The sequence below is a fragment of the Microcebus murinus genome, chromosome 19 (assembly GCF_040939455.1).
Source record: "Microcebus murinus isolate Inina chromosome 19, M.murinus_Inina_mat1.0, whole genome shotgun sequence".
Classification (NCBI taxonomy): Eukaryota; Metazoa; Chordata; class Mammalia; order Primates; family Cheirogaleidae; genus Microcebus; species Microcebus murinus.
In genome coordinates, this window is record NC_134122.1 from 14901524 (window position 1) to 14921993 (window position 20470).

A 20470-nucleotide genomic window follows, 5' to 3' on the forward strand; every position below is an offset into this window, starting at 1 on the left:
GTATAATAATCCAGTACTGGCAAGGAAGCAGGCCCTCACCTCACACACACTGCTGTGATACCATAAATGTGAGCCCTTCTAAAGGGCAATTTCACAATCCATGTAGCAGAAGCCTTTCGATCTAGTAATTCTACTGCTTGGTTTGTTCAGTATAGTACTGACATCTGGCACAATGACACCAAGCAAAGACCCTCTAAACTCAATACATAATACTAAGCCCCACGAATCAGTGCCTACTACACCATTCCTAAATGTCTGGAACAACTTGGGTGTAATTTAATCTCTGCCTAAAACTGATCAAACTCCATATATTATCGTTAACAAACAGTCACTGAAAAGATGAGGGGCTTTGAAGACAAGTATCAGTGAGCCTAAATCCCAGTCCCATTTCCAAGCCATGTGACATTGGCAAGTAACTTGACTTCTCTGAACCCTTTTTAACTCATACTCAAAAGAGTGATTTTTACAGGATTTTTATCAGTACTAGAGATAATATGTGGAAAATGCCTAGCACAGACCCAGGTACACTGTAGATGTTAAACACAGTGCAGCTATCGTAATCATTATAGGCTGTTACCATCTACATAGCAGACATCCTTAATGTAGGATAAAAGCAGTGACATCAGGATGTCCAGGCGTTCAGCTACAGGATGTGCCATCTGATCTGGCCGTTCAGGATCAGCCTTTGCTTCACGTTCAGTTTCTTCATCTTCATCCTTTGAGGATAAAACATAAAAATTGACATTAAAACACAATGTATACTATTCAGGTGATGGGTACAATAAAAGCCCTGACTTCACTACTATGCCATTCGTCTATGTATCAAAAAAACCACTTGTACCCCCTAAATCTATTGAAACAAAAAATATAAAAAATCAAATGTGAAATGGTTTAGGGGGAAAACCCTTACAAATGATTATTTCCTCTAAGAGATAAAACAAAGAAAATGCATAGACACCTTTCTAGCCAGTGGCTCTCATTCAGTGATATGAATCAAAACCACCTGTTAAGTTTAAAATAAACGCATAGATACAGAACACCATCCTCTGGTTTGCATTTAGAAGACCCAACCAGACTACCTGTGCAAACGTCACAGATTTCCCCGGCCCAACTTCTGTACCCAGCACCCACTGTGATGGGCACTATTTACCTAGGTCCCCTTTTCCAGGTCAGGGTACCCATCTCCCACCTGCTGTGAGTATTGGCAGCCAACAGCTCTTAGCTACTTACCTCCTCCAGAGAGCTTCCCTCAGCATAAGAGCACCCAGAACCAGATTGTTGAACTATTTTAATTGTTTTAACCAAAAGCCTTGAAAAAGATGGAAGGCCACAAGCTGCCTCTTCCCACCCTCTGAAATAAACTTCATGTATCTGCTCTCATTAACAGAAATGCTGACCATATTAAATAGTCCTTCTGTGGAATCTGTCCCAACACAAGTTTGAGCTGCTGTTTCCTCAGCATCTTCAATATCCTGCCGAGATGCATTCACCTATATTACAACAAAGCAAAAAAAAAAAAAAAAAAAAAAAAAAAAAAAGAAAGAAAGAAAGAATAAAAGCACTTAAAATACAACTATGCTATTATGGAGCTAGAAATTGATCTGACATACATATTTTACAGATGCCCAGATTAGCACCTTCTATAGCAATGTAATACAATACATGATTATGGTGTAAATCTACTAACTGATCTTGGTCATGAGGAATTTAAATATTATAAACCAGACCCCTTTTATTACAAACTTACATAAAATCAACTACGACATGATGTGCTAAACCAAATAGCCTCAACAAATTCAACATTTATTTCATCACAAGACACTCTCACAAATGTTGTGTAAGAAGTGCATCATTGATCAACTGAGCAGAAAGATGAACTGTAAACCAAATCTTTATTATTAAATATTTTGGTGTATCACCTTCCAAATATCTTATTTAACATAGCATTCAAATCATGCCCTTTTTTGCTATCTATACATGACCTTCCTTGTAAATATATTCTAAAATGCTCCTTTAAACATGTATGAAAGACTTTACAAAGGGTATACATGAAGTTGGCCAGAGACATGTAATTCCCAACAAGTACCAAGTCAGTGCGCTCAACTTCCAGTTCTAAGACCTCATTCCATCTTCCTGCTCCCCTACAGTATCAATGTTTTTTTCCACCAAGGCTCATCTCTCCTTGGTGGAGAAAAAACCTGTCCCCGGTCCACAAACCTAATCAAGTCTTCCTCATCATGAACCACACCCATCAAGCCAAGCCCTACTCCAGCCCCTTCCTTCCACTACAAACCCTCACCAAGGTCTCTAATGGCTCTACCTCCTCACCATCCATGGCCCTCCAGAAGACAACTAAGAGACCACCTTCTAATCACCAAACCCAAAGACTTTTACACTTTTCTCATCTTCATTAAAAATGCCAGCAATAAATTTGACTGGCTAAAAAAAATAAATAGGGCCGGGCGCAGTGGCTCACGCCTGTAATCCTAGCACTCTGGGAGGCCGAGGCGGGCAGATTGCTCAAGGTCAGGAGTTTAAAACCAGCCTGAGCGAGACCCCGTCTCTACCATAAAAATAGAAAGAAATTAATTGGCTAACTAATATATATAATATAAAAATCAGCCGGGCATGGTGGCTCGTGCCTGTAGTCCCAGCTACTCGGGAGGCTGAGGCAGGAGGATCGCTTGAGCCCAGGAGTTTGAGGTTGCTGTGAGCTAGGCTGACGCCACGGCACTCACTCTAGCCTAGGCAAGAAATCGAGACTCTGTCTCAAAAAAAAAAAAATAAATAAAAATAAAATAAATAAATAAATAAATAAAATAAATGTAAATAAAATTAAAAAAAAAAAGAAATGCCAGCAATATCTGATGCTGCTGACCAAACCAGCCCTTGGCATCCTTTCTCTTGTTTTTTCCTTTCTTTCTTTGAGACAGAGTCACACTCTTTCACCCAGGCTAGGGTTCAGTGGTGTCATCATAGCTCACTGCAATCTCAAACTCCTGGGCTCAAGTGATCCTCCTGTCAACCTGCTGAGTAGCTGGGACTACAGGTGCTCACCACCATGCCTGGCTGTTTTTCGTTTTTGTAGAGATGGGGTCCTGCTATGTTGCCAAGGTTGGTCTCAAACTCCTGACCTCAATGGATCCTCCCACGGCATGGGACTCCCAAAGTGTAGGGATTACAGGCATGAGCCACTGGGCCTGTGACGTTCCCCCTCATGTTGTTAACTGCTTCATTCCACAGGTTTGTTCTCAGTCTCTCACCTGTAGCTACTACTGCTTGGTGGGTACTCCCTACCTGGATCTCCACTTGCAACTCAACCTGACTAAATGGAACTCGTCTTCCAATTTCCTCCTCTTGAAGTTTCTTATTGCTGTTAACAGCAACACCAAGATTCTATTCCACAGGCAGCTGCCTTTGAAGGATTCCTTTCTCTTACCCTCTGGTCTTCCCACTTCCAAACCAGTCTTCAGGAACAGTTCACCTTTCCTCCACAATGTCACTAGAATCTATCACTTCCTTTCATTCCCCCTGCACCTTATTGCAGGCTTCTTTAAACAAACAAAATTTTAAGTTGTTTACAATTATAATTTGCACTTTAGAAAAATGTCAAACATAAAAAGAGGTACACATAATCTCATTTCAACATCATTACTTCCTTAGGAATTCCTTAGGCCTTCCTTATGCCCTGACTACATCAGGTGCTCTAGCTCATACTAATGAGTGTTTAGTTCAAAGCACTTTCTTTCTTTTTTTTTTTTTTTGAGACAGAGTCTTGCTTTGTTGCCCAGGCTAGAGTAAGTGCCGTGGCCTCAGTCTAGCTCACAGCAATCTCAAACTCCTGGGCTCAAGCAATCCTGCTGCCTCAGCCTCCCGAGTAGCTGGACTACAGGCATGCACCATCATGCCCGGCTAATTTTTTCTATATATATTAGTTGGCCAATTAATTTCTTTCTATTTATAGTAGAGACGGGGTCTTGCTCTTGCTCAGGTTGGTTTCGAACTCCTGAGCTCAAACGATCCGCCCGCCTCGGCCTCCCAGAGAGCTAGGATTACAGGCGTGAGCCACCGCACCTGGCCAGTTCAAAGCACTTTCTACAAGAGTGCCTTTACATGTGTGTGACTATGCGTTTAATGCCTTGTTCCCCAACCATCAGAGAAGGAACTGTGGTGACTCCCATCACACAGATGGAGTTCAAGAAACATTAAAAGAAATGAAGCAGGCTGGGCGTGGTGGCTCACACCTGTAATCCCAGTACTCTGGGAGGCCGAGGCAGGTGGATTGTTTGAGCTAAGGAGTTTGAGACCAGCCCGAGCAAGAGTGAGACCCTGACTCTACTAAAAAAACAGAAATTAGCTGGACAACTAAAAATATATAGAAAAAACTAGCCAAGCATGGTGCACATGCCTGTAGTCCCAGCTACTTGGGAGGCTGAGGTAGCAGGATCGCTGGAGCCCAGGAGTTTGAGGCTGCTGTGAGCTAGGCTGACGCTACAGCACTCCAGCTGGGTAACAGAGTGAGACTCCATCTCAAAAAAAGAAAAAGAAAAAGAAAAAGAAAAAGAAAAAGAAAAAGAAATGAAGCAAAGAATGGTGGAACTGTGGTTTTTTCCCCCAGCATTGCTATTGTTGTTTCTACAAACTGTGATTATAACAAATACAATATATTCAATAAATTAAAATAAAAAAGAACAGATTATTCAATACTTACATCCAACTTGAGTAGCTTTTCAATAATAAGCTCCAGAATTTCATGCCTCAATGTTGGAAAATACACACTAATCCTTAGTAAGTTATGAACATAGCATTCCTAAACCATAAAACATAAGATAAACATTTCAACAGTGAATAAAGGTTTCATAACTAAGTAAGCAAAATCTTGATTATAGAACCTTTGGTTTCAAATTTTAAATAGAAAAAATAAACTATCCATCAATATAGAAACTGTACTGTTTCTATACATGTATTACGTTCAGTATAATTATTACAATTATCCCCAGTAAATCGAATTTGTGTATCTTGAAGCAGTGCTTCTATACCTGGAGTAATGTCTAAAGATCCTGTGCCCTTTTTTTAATATATAAAAGTCCTTTATCAGATATACATTAATAATTTGGAAATATTTTCTCCCCTTGAAATTATCTTTTCATTTTCTTGAAGGTGTCCTATGAAGCATAATTTTTAATTTTGAAGTCTAATTTATCTCTTTTTTTCTTTGGCTGTTTGTGCTCCTGATATCATATCTAGAAACTACTGCCTAATCCAACATCATGAAAACTTACACCTATGTTTTCTTCTAAGAGTTTTAAAGTTTTAGCTAGTACACTTAGGTCTTTTATCCATTTTTAGTTCATTTTTGTATACGGATATCCATATACTTTACTCTTTTGCATGTGGATATCAACTTGGGCCAACACCATTTGCTGAAAAGGCTATTCTCCCCCATTAAATTGTTTTGTACAATCAGTTTTTGTGGGGGTTTTATATCTCATAACCACACTGAACTCATTTATTAGCTCTAATAGCTTTTTTTTGTGGCTTCCTTAGGATGATACATCAAATCATGTCATCTGCAAAACAAGAGTTTTACTTCTTCCTTCTTATCTGGATGCCTCTAATTCTTTTTTGCTTGCCTAACTTCTCTAGCTAGAGAAGTGTCGAAAGCAAACATCCTTGTTTCATTGTTTATCTTAGGGGAAAGGTTCTTTCACCACTAAGTATGATGTTAGCTGTGGGTTTTTCACAGATGCCTTTTATCAGGCTAAGAAAGTTTCCTTCTGTTTTTTTGTCATGAAAAGGTTTTGGTGTTTGTCAAATATGTTTTCTGCATCTTCTGAGATGAACATGTGGTTTTTGTTCTTTATTCTATTGATATGATAGATTATATTAATTCATTTTCAGGTATAAATCAACTTTGCATTCCTAGGATAAATCTCACTTGGTCACAGCAGATAATTCTTTTTGTATGTTGCTAGATTCAATTTTCTAGTATTTGTTGAGGATTTTTGCATCTATAGTCATAAGAGACAGTGACTTATAATATTCTACTTGAAGCAGGGTGCCACAAACATTAGCAGAAGTTATTAACTCCTTATTTAATATAGGTACTACTCTATCGAAGAAAAAATAATCTATGCTTAGAAGGCAACCATTATTAAAAACTACACAAATGATCTAAGCATTGCATAAACACTTCAGCAGAATTCATCTATGGAAGGGTCTGCTTTCATGTCCAAAGAGGGTATGTTTACAATTAGTTATATATGAAGTATTATATTCGAGGAATTCTTATCTCTATGAGCATGAAGCCTCTAAAGATATTTCTGAAATGGACTCTGACCTTGGCTTGGACATAGCAATAAGAGAAAAACATACTGGGAATCCCCAGTGGTTGCTTGCTAAGAAAGAAACCTGAATCAAATTCTTAAACTAGAGCTTGATATCTAGTAGACAAAACCCACTTTTAAGAAAAAGACCTAACATTACCTAAAACAAAATCACACAAAACAACTTTTCCATTATTTTCCCCATGAAAATTTTCTTACCAATGTTCTCTCTGATTTTCGAACAAATGGAAATTTTTCCACCAGTATTGGCATAAGAAACCATGGTGTCCTATTAAAAAAGAATTCAACAAATCCATTTTAAATAGACCTTTTAGGAAAGTAATATTTCCATTCTAAAAGCAAATATGGATAGATACACAGGAGTCAAATAGTAACCTGGACCCCAAACAATTGGAACTTGAAATGAATGTATAGTTTCAGAGAAAATCTGTAATGACTTAGGAGAAAATAAGCTTCTATAAACTTTGATACCAACAGCAAATCAAAGGGAGAGCTTTTTTCCTACAGAAGAGTAGCAGGGCTTCAGTTTAAAACCTAAACACTTCCCACAACACATATATAACTTTAAAATGAGAAAAATGTATCACCCTGAATTTTAACAAACAGTAAACTTATAGAGGGAATAGAAGTCAACCCCTCCAAAAGAAACCCACAAACCTGAAAAGCTTTTCTTAGAACTGCAATTTTTATTCATATGGCATGACACAAACACACACAGGGTTTCTCACTGAAAATTTTTGGATATCATATCTGTTGAAGATAAAAGCAAAATTCCAACCACTATACAAAATTTGGGGTAGAATATGCATATAGTTTTGAAAAATAATTAAAGACAATGAATAGAAAACAGAAATGCCATGTTCTTTAGAAAGTGATGTTTCATCAACTGGATAGAAAAAGCACATGGCATAAGACTCATGTTTTGATGCTATTAGCATTTTATGATTTTCTACTAACTGATTATAATTTTCTTGAGAATTAAACACCATTATAAACTCATGAATAGTGCTTAGTCAGAAAAATAAAAGAAAAAAAATAAAGAGAATTAAACATTATTATTCAAAATAAAGAATAAGTATACTCACGATGGGACATATCTTGCTATTATTTGCAAGGCTCTGTGACATGTGTCAAAATTTGCAGGAAGGTCTACAGGGAGAAAGGTTGAGTATGAACATCAAAAAAAATTGAAAACTGAAAAATTGTGTACTTAAAGCTAAAAACAACTGCTCATCAAAACTGAATAATTCATCAGAGAAATAATAATATCAAGATTTTTCTCCACAATCATCAATGAAAACTAAATGAACTAATTATGTAATTAATGCATTCAGGACAAATGATTACATATTAATGCTGAATGTAAAAAAGACTCTATCAAAGGTTGTCATTGTTGTAGTCTACTTACTAGAGTAGGTGCCAGTAAATTTTATCACTCATCAAGACACAAGAGGCATTCTTTGCTTTAATCTTTTTTTTAAAGTTCCTTCCACCTCAGCCTCCCAAGCAGCTGGGACTACAGTAATGTGCCACTGTACCTGGCTCTACTATAATACATTTAATACTTACTCTCATCTTCATCATCGGAATCTGAAACATCTACATCGCCTTCCTTAATGACCACTCGGGCTTTTGAGAGAAAAAGAAAATAAGTTATTCTGTTATTGACCTAGAAAATAAACAGCTACACAAAAAAGCTATTTTTCCACAGCCCAAGCTTAGTATAATGATTAGATTTACAACCAGAAGAAGTAAAGCAACTTTATAGTTTATAAATTCCTAGATGAAGTCTATCTAAAAATTCCTAGATGAAGTCTAAGACTTCATCAGAAGCTCACTAAAGAAAATTACAACCCATTAAAAAAAAAAAATCACAGCAACTAAAGAATCTAGACACTTCCATAGGGGTCTTCATAGAGAATAACATCTACTAGAACTTGTGACAATATGCACCTGGAATTTTCCAGGGTGGCAGTACCACTCACATAAAAATGGATGGCAGTATTTTAATAAAGAGGTGTTTAAATAAAGAAAAATAAAGCAAGCAAAGAGTAACCACTTACGAGGTACAAAATGGGAAGCAATCATGCTGAGACATGGTCTGAGGAAGACAGTCTGTGCTGACACAAGATTACCAAGAAAAGCTAAATACTCCTCCACCACTGTTTTACTTCTATTCAACCAAGGCAACCTCTAGAGTAGGGAGAGGAAGATGAAATAAAAATTTTATTGATATATACTATTTTCAAAGTACTGAATTACATACTAACCAGTGAATAGTGAACTTACCAATATAATACCAATAAGCTGTTCAAAGTCTTTTGTCAAGTACATGATGGAAGAGCGGAATTCTAGCAGCCAGTTAATGATCTGGTCATCCTTAAGTTAAAACAAAGAAAAGTACTTTCAAAATCACAAATGCTCTTAAAATAACAGAGAAAATTATATCTACCTTATATCAGTCATCTATCAATAATATTTAGGTTTGGGGGGTAGTCACAAGCTTGGAAGGAAACAAAAATTGGGTATCAAAGCATAAAAAGATATCACAATAAATGTTCCCGTTTTAAAAAAGTAATCTAGTAACTCTGATATACAGGAAAAAGAACTAAATGCAATACTTCAGCCTGATTTTCTTTGCCCTTAAAAAGTGAAAACAACTCAAATGTTGACACCTGGACTTTTTAAAACTGCAGAAGTATAGCATATTCAAATATTAGAAGATCAAACAACCAACAGCTATCTCTATTTCCTCTACATTGAAGCTAATGAGAAAGCATTTTAATAACATTAAGTCTAGGCTGATTAATTGGAGTCATCAATAAATTTAACTTTTTCTAAACTCAACCTGTGGCTGGGTTTAAATGTATTAAGATGTGTTCTGTATAAATAAATGATGGTTCCACTACTCCATGAAATATTTTTTAGGCAGTAAGATTACTGTTCATTCTGGAAACAAGCAATTTTAGAAGAAAAATAAAGAAAAAAATAAAAGATTACTGTTCATAATAATTTTTAGTGACATGAGAAAAACTGCTATACATTAAAAAGAGCCATGTATAAAATACAGTATCAGTTATGTAAAATATGTCATGTGTATTCATGCAAATATATAACATACACAGGAAAAAACTAAGAAAAATCCCCAAATTTGTGAAAGAAAATGGTTAATGCTCACGAAGACCCAGTAGGGGGAAGAGACATATAAATAAAAGCAACACAGTCCTGCCTACAGGGACAGATTGTTCATAAAGAGCACCATTTAGTGAGAACACACCATGTGCCAGGCATGGTATTTAACACTGTATATGTATATATCTTTTTCTAATCCTAAAAACTGCAAGATGGTTATTTATTCCCATTTTAAGGTTCAGGAGTCTGAGATTAAGAAAGATTAATAAGCAATTTGCCCAACCAAGAAGCCAATAAAGAACCAGGTTCAAACTTGCCTATCTGAGTCAAGGCTATGCTCTGCCTACTCTACCACGTGCCTTGCTCCATGTGGCAAAGGAGCTGCCACCTTTTCCCCACCTTCCATTCAACTACTGAGTGCTTTTCGAAGCCATTACCTATGTGACAAACTTCCATGGGATCCACCATTTTCTGATGAAACTCCAAGTAACTTGGCAGTAAAATAAAATATAACTCATTTGCACTATGGTAATTTCATAATGTCCACAACCATTAAGGATAATGTTAATGGTAGCACACTGAGGCCTCAGGCACACAGAAGACAAGCTAAGCTACATACAAATAAAGATGAATAAGACCTATCCTAAACCTTTTCCACTAAAAAAAGTGCAAGATAACTGCAAAGATACCATTTAAACTGCTCCATTTTCAAAAGTAAACCAGTCACAGACTTTGGTGCTTTAGTACTGAACTATTATTAGAAGCTAACTATGTGCAAAACTCCTCTGAAATAACAGAGACACACATTTTGATAAGTCAAGATACCAAGAATGAGAACTGCTGATATTGTCTATGTCCATACCACCCTGAATGTGCCTAATCTTGTCTGATCTCGGAAGCTAAGTGGGGTCGGGTCTGGTTAGTACTTGGATGGGAGAACTGCTTATATAAAATACAGTGGAACACAAAGAAAATGGCCCTTTGTATCTGTGAAAGAAGGCAGGGGTCAGGAAAACTTTAAAGAGAAAGTAATGTTTCAGCTGTCTTTAAACAGTAACAGAGCATTTTCTGGAGGTTATATTCTTACAGAAGGAAAAGCTTGTTTTCAGGCTGGGAGTGGTGGCTCACGCCTGTAATCCTAGTACTCTGGGAGGCCAAGGCGGGAGGACTGCTCGAGGTCAGGAGTTGGAAACCAGCCTGAGCAAGAGCGAGACCCTGTCTCTACTATAAATAGAAAGAAATTAATTGGCCAACTAATACATATAGAAAAAATTAGTCGGGCATGGTGGGGTATGCCTGTAGTCCCAGCTACTCGGGAGGCTGAGGCAGCAAGATTGCTTGAGCCCAGGAGTTTGAGGTTGCTGTGAGCTAGGCTGATGTCACGGTACTCACTCTAGCCTGGGCAACAAAGCGAGACTCTGTCTCAAAAAAAAAAAAAAAAAGAAAGAAAAAGAAAAGAAAAGCATGTTTTCAGATAACCGTAATTAGTTCCATATGGCTGGACTACATGGTAAGCAAGCCAAGAGATAAACCTGGGGAGCCAAGAACCACCGAACAGATCATGGAGCCCCACCCCTCATGCTCTCTGCCCCACTGGCTTTCTGTCCTTCCCCTCCTACTCCATCAAAAAAAAAAAAAAATCACGAAGATCACGAAGGGTCTTGTAAACCAGATCTGTAATTAGGAGTATCTGCTGGAAGTGTGGGAAATGGACTTAATGAAAAAACCACCATGTGCTTAAAGAGAACCAGGGAAAGCTCTGTTAAAGATGACATTTCAGCTGAGTCTCAAAGAGTGAGGAGGAGTTTTGTAGATCACAGTTAATAATGGTAATGATAACATTAACATGGCACTTACTGTATGCCAGGCACTATTACAAGACTTTCATTTATATTACCTAATTTAATCCTTACAACACTCCACTGAGGTAGGTACTATTATACTATTGATTCCAGCCAGAAAGAAAAGGCATATGCAAAGGCATAAAGATGAAAAGTGGCAAATTCAGAGAATAAAGTATCTAGCAAGACTAAACATAGAAAAAATGCTGCAGGCCATGCTAAGAAGTTGATCTTTATCCTCCCTAGGCATGAAGTTTTTTAGTAGTGGAATGAATGGCATGCTTAAGACTTGTGCTTTTAGAGAGATGATTTAGGCTACAGAGATGATTTAGTCGAGCTATATCATTGAGGATAAATAGCAGGGGAGGGCTGAGGTATAAGATAAAAGAGGATTGGAGCCTAGAGACCACTGAACAGGTTATTGGAAAAATCTAGACAAGAGAGCACCAATAAAACAGGAAGACCTGAACGATTTTTTTTCCCTAAAGGACTTAGTGAATGAATGGATATGAGGAGTGAGCAAGTCCAAAAAGACTCCGAAGTCCCTAGGCTCAAGAACTGGGTAAGCAATAAACAGTTCAGCACATAAAAAAGGCTACAGAAGGAGTGGGTTTGGGAGAGAGATAATGAATTTAAAACATGCTAAGTTTGCAGCACCTGTAACAATTCTGGGTAAATACATCTAACAGGCAGTTAAGAAACAAATCAGGAGCCCACAAGAGCAATGTGAGATACAGATACAAATTTGGGAGTTATCAGGACACAGGCAGATTTCAAAGCCCTAAGGGAATATAAAAATAAATCCACTGAATCAGTATGTAAGGAATCACTGGTAACCTTTGTCAGGGTAATTACAACCGTCATAAAAACAGTGGACTTAAATGTGAATGAGAAATGATAAAGTCCAGACTGTCAGCAAGAACAAAATGAAACTAACAATTACAAAGTCCTTATATTCTGGGTCAAGGGCTATTCTAAGTGTTTCCTGTATATTAACTCATTGCTTCTTTTACAATCTCCATGCTTTAAAAAACCACCTTTGTTTTCCTGATTTTACAGAGAGGAAAATAGAAGTAGAGAAGTTAAACAATTTGCTCAAGATCACACACTGCCTAACAATGGAACTGGGATTTTATTCCTGGCAATCTACCACTGCCATGGTAATAAACTATTCTTTGCAAAATTGAAGGAAGGAAGAAAAGAGAAACAAAATGTATTGAGTTGTTACTACATGACAGATATATATCTTTAAGGTGGAAACACTGAAAGAGGAGTAGCTTGAAAGCCAAGTCAACTTTGGTTTCACTTTTTGTTTTAGCTTTATTTTATTTTATTTTTTTTTTTCATTTTTTACATGATTAGGGTATCCTTAGATGTTTTAGCTTTAGAAAGACATGAGAGTTGCATGTAGCAGAGGAAAGAGGTAGTAGAAAGGATTAAAGCACAGTTTCTCAACAGGCACAGTGGCTCACACCTATAATCCCAGCTACTTGGGAGGGTGAGGTAGGAGGATGGCTTGAGCCCAGGAGTTTAAGGCTGCAGTGAGCTATGGATATGCCAATGCACTCTATCATGGGTGACAGAGCAAGACCCTGTTTCTGAAAATAATAATAAAGAAGTAGGGTTTCCTGATGTCAGCACTGTTGGCATTTGGAGCTGGATTATTCTTGGTTGTGGAAGGCTGCCCTGCACACTGTGAGAGGTTTAGCAATATCCCTGTTCATCCATCCACTAGATGCCAGTAGCACCCTTCCCTACCAATTGTGACAACCTAAAATATCTCCAGCCACTGCCAAATGCCCCCTAGCAGGCACAACTGCCCCTAGTTGAGAATCACTGGATTAAAGAAGGCATCATAGAAAGAGCAAGTTCTGGATGAAGGAACAGAACCAAAAGTGCAAAATAATGTCTGCACAAAGTGGCAATAATGTTAATAATGATCAAACACAAAATTAATTACCTTTATATCTGGATCTGATAACTGGTTCTTCAACAACTCAAAGTCATTTGTTTCACCCTAAAGGAGAAAAAAAAAAAGTTATGCTTGCTTTTGCTTTTTCCTGTTACATATGAATAGCAGGACTTTTAACTAAACCTTAATATCTGATGAAATTACAAAAGGAATATTATAACTTTCATACATCAATGGCAGATTATAAAATCATGACTACAAAATTTAAATTCATGTTAGTTGAGCCAAGGGGTCTGTAAAAGAGAAAGTGCAACAACTAAGAAGCCATTCATATTTACCTATATTTATGCACTGACATTTGAATATGATAGTTGATACTCCTGAGAATTCTCAAAAAGCATGAGGAAAAAAACCTGCTATAATGATCTAATTCAGGAGGAACTAAAATAGTATCCATTCAGAAATATGGATGTAAATGGATACTATATGTAAATGTACAGTCATTTACATTTTTCCTTTACCACTGAAATTTAGCAGAATCACTTATAAACTAATGCAAAAACAAAATCTCTATTAACAGAGCTGGTTTATTGTCCCAAAGTAATGCTTAGGTAATTCCTTTTTTTTTTTTTTTTTGAGACAAGAGTCTCACTCTGTTGCCCTGGCTAGAGTGCCATGACATCAGCCTAGCTCACAGCAACCTCAAACTCCTGGGCTCAAGTGATCCTCCTGCCTCAGCCTCACGGGTAGCTGGGACTACAGGCATGTGCACCATGCCTGGCTAGTTTTTTCTATATGTTTTTAGTTGTCCAGCTAATTTCTTTCTATTTTTTTTAGTAGAGATTGGGGGGGGGTCTCAGTCTTGCTCAGGCTAGTCTCGAACCCCTGAGCTCAAACAATCTGCCACCTTGGCCTCCCAGAGTGTTAGGATTACAGCCGTGAGCCACCACGCCCTGCCAGGTAATTCCTTAAGAAATAAAATGTTCTGGCTTGGCACAGTGGCTCACGGCTGTAATGCTAGCACTCTGGGAGGATCACTTTTGAGCTCAGACCAGCTTGAGTAAGAGACCCTGCCTCTACTAAAAATAGAAAAAAAAAAATTAGCCAGGCTTGGTAGCACGCGCCTGTACTCCCAGCTAGCCTGTAGTCCCAGCTACTGGGGAGGCTGTGGCAGGAGGATTGCTTGAGCCCAGGAGTTTCAGGTTGCTGTGAGCTAGGCTGACGCCATGGCACTCTAGCAAGACTGTCTCAAAAAAGGAAAAAGAAATACAATGGTCTAATAGTTTATTTAGCACTTGCTAAAGTTTATAAAAGACGTTATGTAAATAAAGCATTTAAAGAGGTAAAACCTCTGCAAAGACATTACTCTAATTGTGAACAAACCTCACACATTATCTCCTCTTACCTTTTTGTACTTCAGCAAGACTTCCGTCACAGTTCCACCAAACCGAACAGTTTTTCTTGGGGGAGAATTGAAAAAATCATTCTCTAATGCAAGCATATCTGAAATCCTGTAGAATCAAGATTATCAAACTATTATTAAGTTCATAATAAATAATAATAAAGACTATAACAGCCAACATTTATTGAGCCAACATTATCCAGTGGAACTGCTGCCAAGGCCTCTTAACTGGTCTCCCCGTTTCCGCTCTTCATCTCCCAACAATCCATTCTAATGATCTTTCAAAAACTGTCTTCGCCTGCACTTAGAATAAAACCCCAAACTCCTTACTAATGTAGGTTTTCAAAGCCCTACATTAATTAACCTAGTCCCTCTGCTGACTTCTCTGACCTCATCTCAACCACTTGTTTTACTGTAGCCATAGTGTCCTTTCTGTTCTTCAAACTTGCCAAGCTGGTTCTCATTTCGCTGGCTGTTCACTCTATCAGAAACACTCTTTTCCAAGATCTATACATGGTTGGATTCTTGTCTCCACCCAAGCTGAAGCTCAAACATCCAAGGCCTTCCATACCAGCAATCTCAAGCACCCATCCTCTCCCTTCCCCCTCCCATCACCCTGTCATATCTCTTCACAGCACTTAATCACTATCCGAAATCATCCTGTTCATTTATTTACTAGCCTATTTATTCTCTTCCCTCCCTCGACTGTAAGCTTTGTTGAAAGCAGGGACGTTTGTCTCTTTGGATAAACTACCGTTCCCGGTGTCTAACACAGTTAAGTAGGAGCTCGATAAATATTGTGAATGATGTTATACTAAGTGTTTTACAAGGTTTGCTTCACTTAAACAGTGTAGGTTAGTGAAAAAACATAGCATCTTACTAATGACTCCGAAAGTTAAGCCCCAAAGTGTTTCATGGGGCGTAGGGGCTTTCAAAAAGGAGCAAGATCAAGGCTGTTAAACAAATATGTGTCGAAACAAATTTCAAACAAAAAAAAATGTTAAGATTCTATTCGCAATCAATGACAACATTCGGCTGACAATCCAAATAGCCCATGGAACCCCTTCCAAATCTAGACGAAAAAGCGGGGGGGGGGAGGGGAAGAGAAGTCAAGGAGCAGAACGCAGCACCCACAGGCCTGGGACACTATGAGGGAATCAATCCAGCGGGGAGAAAGGGGACTCTGGAAAAGACAACAGACTCACTTTCCCAGACACCTCCCATCTCCATTACCCACTTACGGGAAGTGGGCTCACTCCTGCGACTCCGAGGTGACCCTGTACCCCCTGCTCCTACCACGCTCTACTAGCTTTGTCTCAGACCCTTTCAACCCGTTCCCCCAACCCTGGGCTTTGGTCCCAGACGCACAGAAGGAAGCAGCCCGAATCTTACCCGGTTCTCGACGCGCCCAGCTTCTTGACCGCAGAGGCCGGAGCAGACGCATCACCGGGCAGCCGCGTGTGAAGTAGCGGGGCCGCCATTGGGCCGAACTAACACTGCTACCGCCGCACCTCACGCCGGAAACCATGCACCTTTGAGCTCCCGCCTCCGCCCCGGAAGTAGCGCCGGTACAGCGGCGGCCTTCAGCCAATCAGGGCGCCCACGCGGGGCGAGAGCTGAGCGCTCGGCGGGCTAGAGCGCCGCTATAGCCGTCCCCTCCCAGCCCCGCAGCAGGCCCCACCTAGTGGAGGACTAGCTCGGCCCTGCGAGGTTGGGGCTCCGGAGCAAGCTCAACTCTGGGGTGAAAGGGTGGGCAGGGCTGGACCTGTCTGTCACTGAGGATTCCAAAGTAAGGCTGTGGTCGCCCAGGAGGTGCTAAGTGGCGGCCCGGTTTCCCCGAGTATTTTTTTTTCAATGTAGCATTTTATGTTATTTATTTATTTTTGAGACAGAGTCTCACTCTGTTGCCCCAGCTAGAGTGCTGTGGCGTCAGCCTAGCTCGCAGCAACCTCCAACTCCTGGGCTCAGGCAATCCTCCTGCCTCATCCTCCCGAGCAGCTGGGACTACAGGCATGCGCCACCATTCCTGGCTAATTTTTTCTATTTTTGGCAGAGACGGGGTCTCGCTTTTGCTCAGACTGGTCTCAAACTCCTGAGCTCAAACGATCCACCTGCCTTGGCTCCCAGAGTGCTAGGATTACAGGCGTGAGCCACCACGCCCGGCCTCCCTGAGTATGAATTTCTTGTAATCAAACCCTTTCTCAGTCAAACTGAAGAAATCGAAGCCCTGTGATGAACCCAAATCCTCACAGAGGAAAGAGGATTCGAACCCAGGCGTGTCACTCAGAGGCCCCGGCTCTATCTCCATTGCAGTATCCTCACAGACACCCAAGATAAATTTTATCCTCTTGGAAACAAACTACACGTTGGGACCTACCCAAAAGCCTCAGGGCTGTGATGGTGCTGGGGTAAGAAATCAGAGGCGAGAGACAGTTCCCAGGAAGATTTAGCCTTTGAACTTAAATTTTTTAAAGGAGGAACAGGTGTCTGCCAAACCTACACAGCTGCGACAGGTCATCCAGGCACAGGGAACAGCAGAGGCCAAGGCCTGGGGGCCGTAGGGGATGCAGAGGAAGAGGAGGGACCGCCTCTCTCCTCAGTTTCTAGGAGGGGAAAGTGTTGCAACTTTTGGAAACTGTATAGAACTGTCAAAAATATGTAAAACCAGCTGCAACAATTTGTTAAACATAGTTCTAGTTCTGTTTTGTAACAGTGTAAAATCAGTCTTTCTGCTGTCTCTTTCTGGTCCTTACTGAGTTCCTGGGGAATGTTGGGAGTTCCCAGAGAATGATGGGCAGAAATCATCTGTGTCCCAAGAGCAGAGGAAATAAGTGCACCCTAACTCACAAAGATGCTTCAAGATAGCTGTTTGAGTGGGAACCTCTTCCCCTCCACCCCAAAACAAAGCAATAAATAAAACCCACAAATTCATGAGCACAATTCACATCAGTAGAAGTGTAAATATACTGTCAAGTAATTTGACAATTACTTTATTCTTTCATTTAAAAAAGTCTGACATGTACAAAAGGATATATTAATGTCAGTTATAAAAAACATAATAAAATGAACACCTGGCAATGGGCCACCCAATTTAAGAAACAAAAGTTACCTGTACTATTGGAGCTTCCTGTGTGCTCCTCCTGGAGCCCATCTTCTCTCCCTGCTTTCCTCCGAAAAGTAATCACTATCCTGAGTTTTTAAAAATCATTTTAACTTTATGTAATTACCATATAGCTTCCTAAAAAATGTACAACTTATTTTTGCTTGTCTTTGAATTTTATAAAATTATCTCTATGCTTTATTATACTTCTTGTGGGGTTTTTTTTTTTTTGAGACAGAGTCTCCCTATGTTACCTGGGCTAGAATGCCGTGGCGTCAGCCTAGCTCACGGCAACCTCAAACTCCTAGGCTCAAGTGATTCTACTGCCTCTGCCTCCCTAGTAGCTGGGACTACAGGCATGTGCCACCATGCCTGGATAATTTATATATATATATATATATATACACACACACACATATATATATATATATATATTTTTAGTTGTCCAGCTAATTTCTATTTTTAGTAGTGACAGGGTCTTGCTCTTGCTCAGGCTAGTCTCGAATTTCTGGGTTCTAACAATCCACCCACCTGGGCCTCCCAGAGTGCTAGGAGCCACTGCACCCGGCCCCACTTCCTATTTTCAATAAACATTATGCTTCTAAATTCCACCTGATGTATTTGTGGTTTATTTTCGCTGCCATATAGTATTATGTCATATGAATATACCATGACTTAATACTTATCCATTTTCCTATCATGAACATTTGTTTCCTTTTTCTCTTTCCCCCATTATGTAAATTGCTGCTATGAATACTCTTGTACAGTGTCCTGATACACATGTGCAAGCATTTTTCTAAACAACTGTTGGCTTGGAGAGTATACAAGGCATAGCCAAAAAGCTTTCCAAAGTGGCTGTGCCAATATGCACTCCCAACAATATCTTCTCCTTAAGCTCCTTATTTTCCCAAAGCACAGCTAGGCTGCCATATTGTTTTTAAAAATTTATTTATTCATTCATTCATTTATCCAGAGACAGGGCCTCATTATGCTTGCCCAGGCTGGTCTGGAACTCCTGGGTTCAAGCAATCCTCCCACTTCAGCCTACGGAGTAGCTGGGACTATAGTCAAATGCCACTGAACCCAGCTTTTGTTTAAAAATTTAAATGGAACCCTGAGCATAATACAAAAAAAAAATCCTTAAAACTAAACAGCATAATTTACTGTTCCAGTTCATGTCCCTTCTTTGGGGAGACTCTACTCAGTCAACTTGTTCCAGGGGCCAACTCATCTTGCCAGGATAAAAGCCTCCTTTATTCAGTCTTGCCTTCCCCAGAGTCCCATCTTCCTTTGTCTCCAGCCCTAGTCAAAGAAAATAAAGACCCTCCCCTCCAAAAACAAAAAAAAAGCAAACAAGGATTAACATGCTACCTACAAAGGCACGGCCCTGCCCACAATGTAGCTGTCCTTTCACATCACCGTGCATTATGTTGTTTGTAACTGTTCTGAGCGTCTTCATTCCAGAATGAATTTTTGCTTTACTTTCACATACCCAGAAGACCCATTAAACTATTTTTTCAAAAGAGCAGTCATTCCCTAGAGATACATTTTACAACCATCCCTGGAGTAGTTCTGTTGGTTAAAGCCTCTTAGCTTGCTAGTATTCAAAACTAACTTGAGCTAGTGTAAGCAGAAAAGGACTTTGTTCTAAGGATACAAGGATATTGTAAGGCACCAAAAAAGAATTTCTAGTTGGCCAAATTGGGGTAAGGTACCCTTCTGTAATCTAATCAACACTGGCTAGAAAGATGAGGTCATAATGGCTTCTAAAAATTCTTTGCTGTGGATGAGAAGATCACTATGAATGTTCAAGAAATGTTTTGGAAATGGCTGAATGGTAGGGAGGGGGCAGATGAACAATTTCTAAATAGCAAAAACAGTAGCGGATGTCCCATTGTTCCTTTCTCCTTTCCAAAGGGTCGACAAGTATTTTAAAAGTCAATTATCTTTATAAAAACTCCACATTGATAAAAACAAAAATTCGAGATTTCAGCTATGTCTTTGATAATATACATGCATGTATACATATACACATAAACATATATTCTCCCTCTCAAAGATAATTAATTTAGACCCTTCCTTGCCCTAATAGCACAAAGAAGTATAAAGTAGTTTCTCAGCTTTGGCATTACTGATATTCTGGGCCAGTCAGACAATTCTTTGTTGTGAGGGGAAGGGGACTGGTCTGTGTGTTGCAGAATATTTAACAGCATCCCTGGCCCCTACTCAGTAGATGATGGTAGCACTACCCACCTCCACATAGTGACAAGCAAAAATATCTCCAGATATTGTCAAATATCCCTGGGGGACAAAAATCATTCCAATTAAGAACCACTGGTATAAACACAAAACATATTTGAAACAATGCAAGAACAAAAAAGTAAAGTATAATATACAAAATTGTATTGTAAAAAGTCCTAAAATTTCCATTTTTGCTTTAATATTCTTGAGAGAACATATGCAAATCACTTTCCATTTTATTCTGCTGGAAAACAATGGTGGTACAAGAGTCTCATGCTGTTTAATTCCTACTTGGAATATGTTTTCAGATTTATTTTTATTTTTTTAGAAACAGGGTCTTGCTCTGTCCTCCAGGTTGGAATACAGTGGTGTGATCACAGCTCACTGTAGCCTCAAACTCCTGGGCTCAATTGATCCTCCTGCCCCAGCCTCCCAAGTAACTGGGACTATGGGCATGGCTAAGTTTTTAATTTTTGCAGAGACAGGGTCTCAATA

General features: G+C 39.3%; 1 protein-coding gene across 2 annotated transcripts in view; it reads right to left on the reverse strand.

Moving 5' to 3' along the window:
- RRN3 (RNA polymerase I transcription factor RRN3) overlaps window positions 1–16240 on the reverse strand; it is a 29487-nt gene extending 13247 nt beyond the window's left edge. Inside the window, exons 1-11 of one of the 2 annotated variants that reach the window (XM_012790205.3) lie at window positions 16027–16240; window positions 14638–14692; window positions 13281–13337; window positions 8637–8726; window positions 8411–8540; window positions 7917–7976; window positions 7433–7496; window positions 6546–6615; window positions 4712–4810; window positions 1398–1490; window positions 578–716 (exon numbers count right to left, since the gene is read on the reverse strand). In XM_012790205.3, the coding sequence (XP_012645659.1) occupies window positions 578–716; window positions 1398–1490; window positions 4712–4810; window positions 6546–6615; window positions 7433–7496; window positions 7917–7976; window positions 8411–8540; window positions 8637–8726; window positions 13281–13337; window positions 14638–14692; window positions 16027–16115 (946 nt within the window). In that variant the 5' untranslated portion in view covers window positions 16116–16240. Of the gene's footprint in view, window positions 1–577; window positions 717–1397; window positions 1491–4711; window positions 4811–6545; window positions 6616–7432; window positions 7497–7916; window positions 7977–8410; window positions 8541–8636; window positions 8727–13280; window positions 13338–14637; window positions 14744–16026 lie in introns of both variants that reach the window. The other variant, XM_012790204.2, reaches the window with a different exon arrangement.
- Window positions 16241–20470: the final 4230 nt, after the last annotated feature.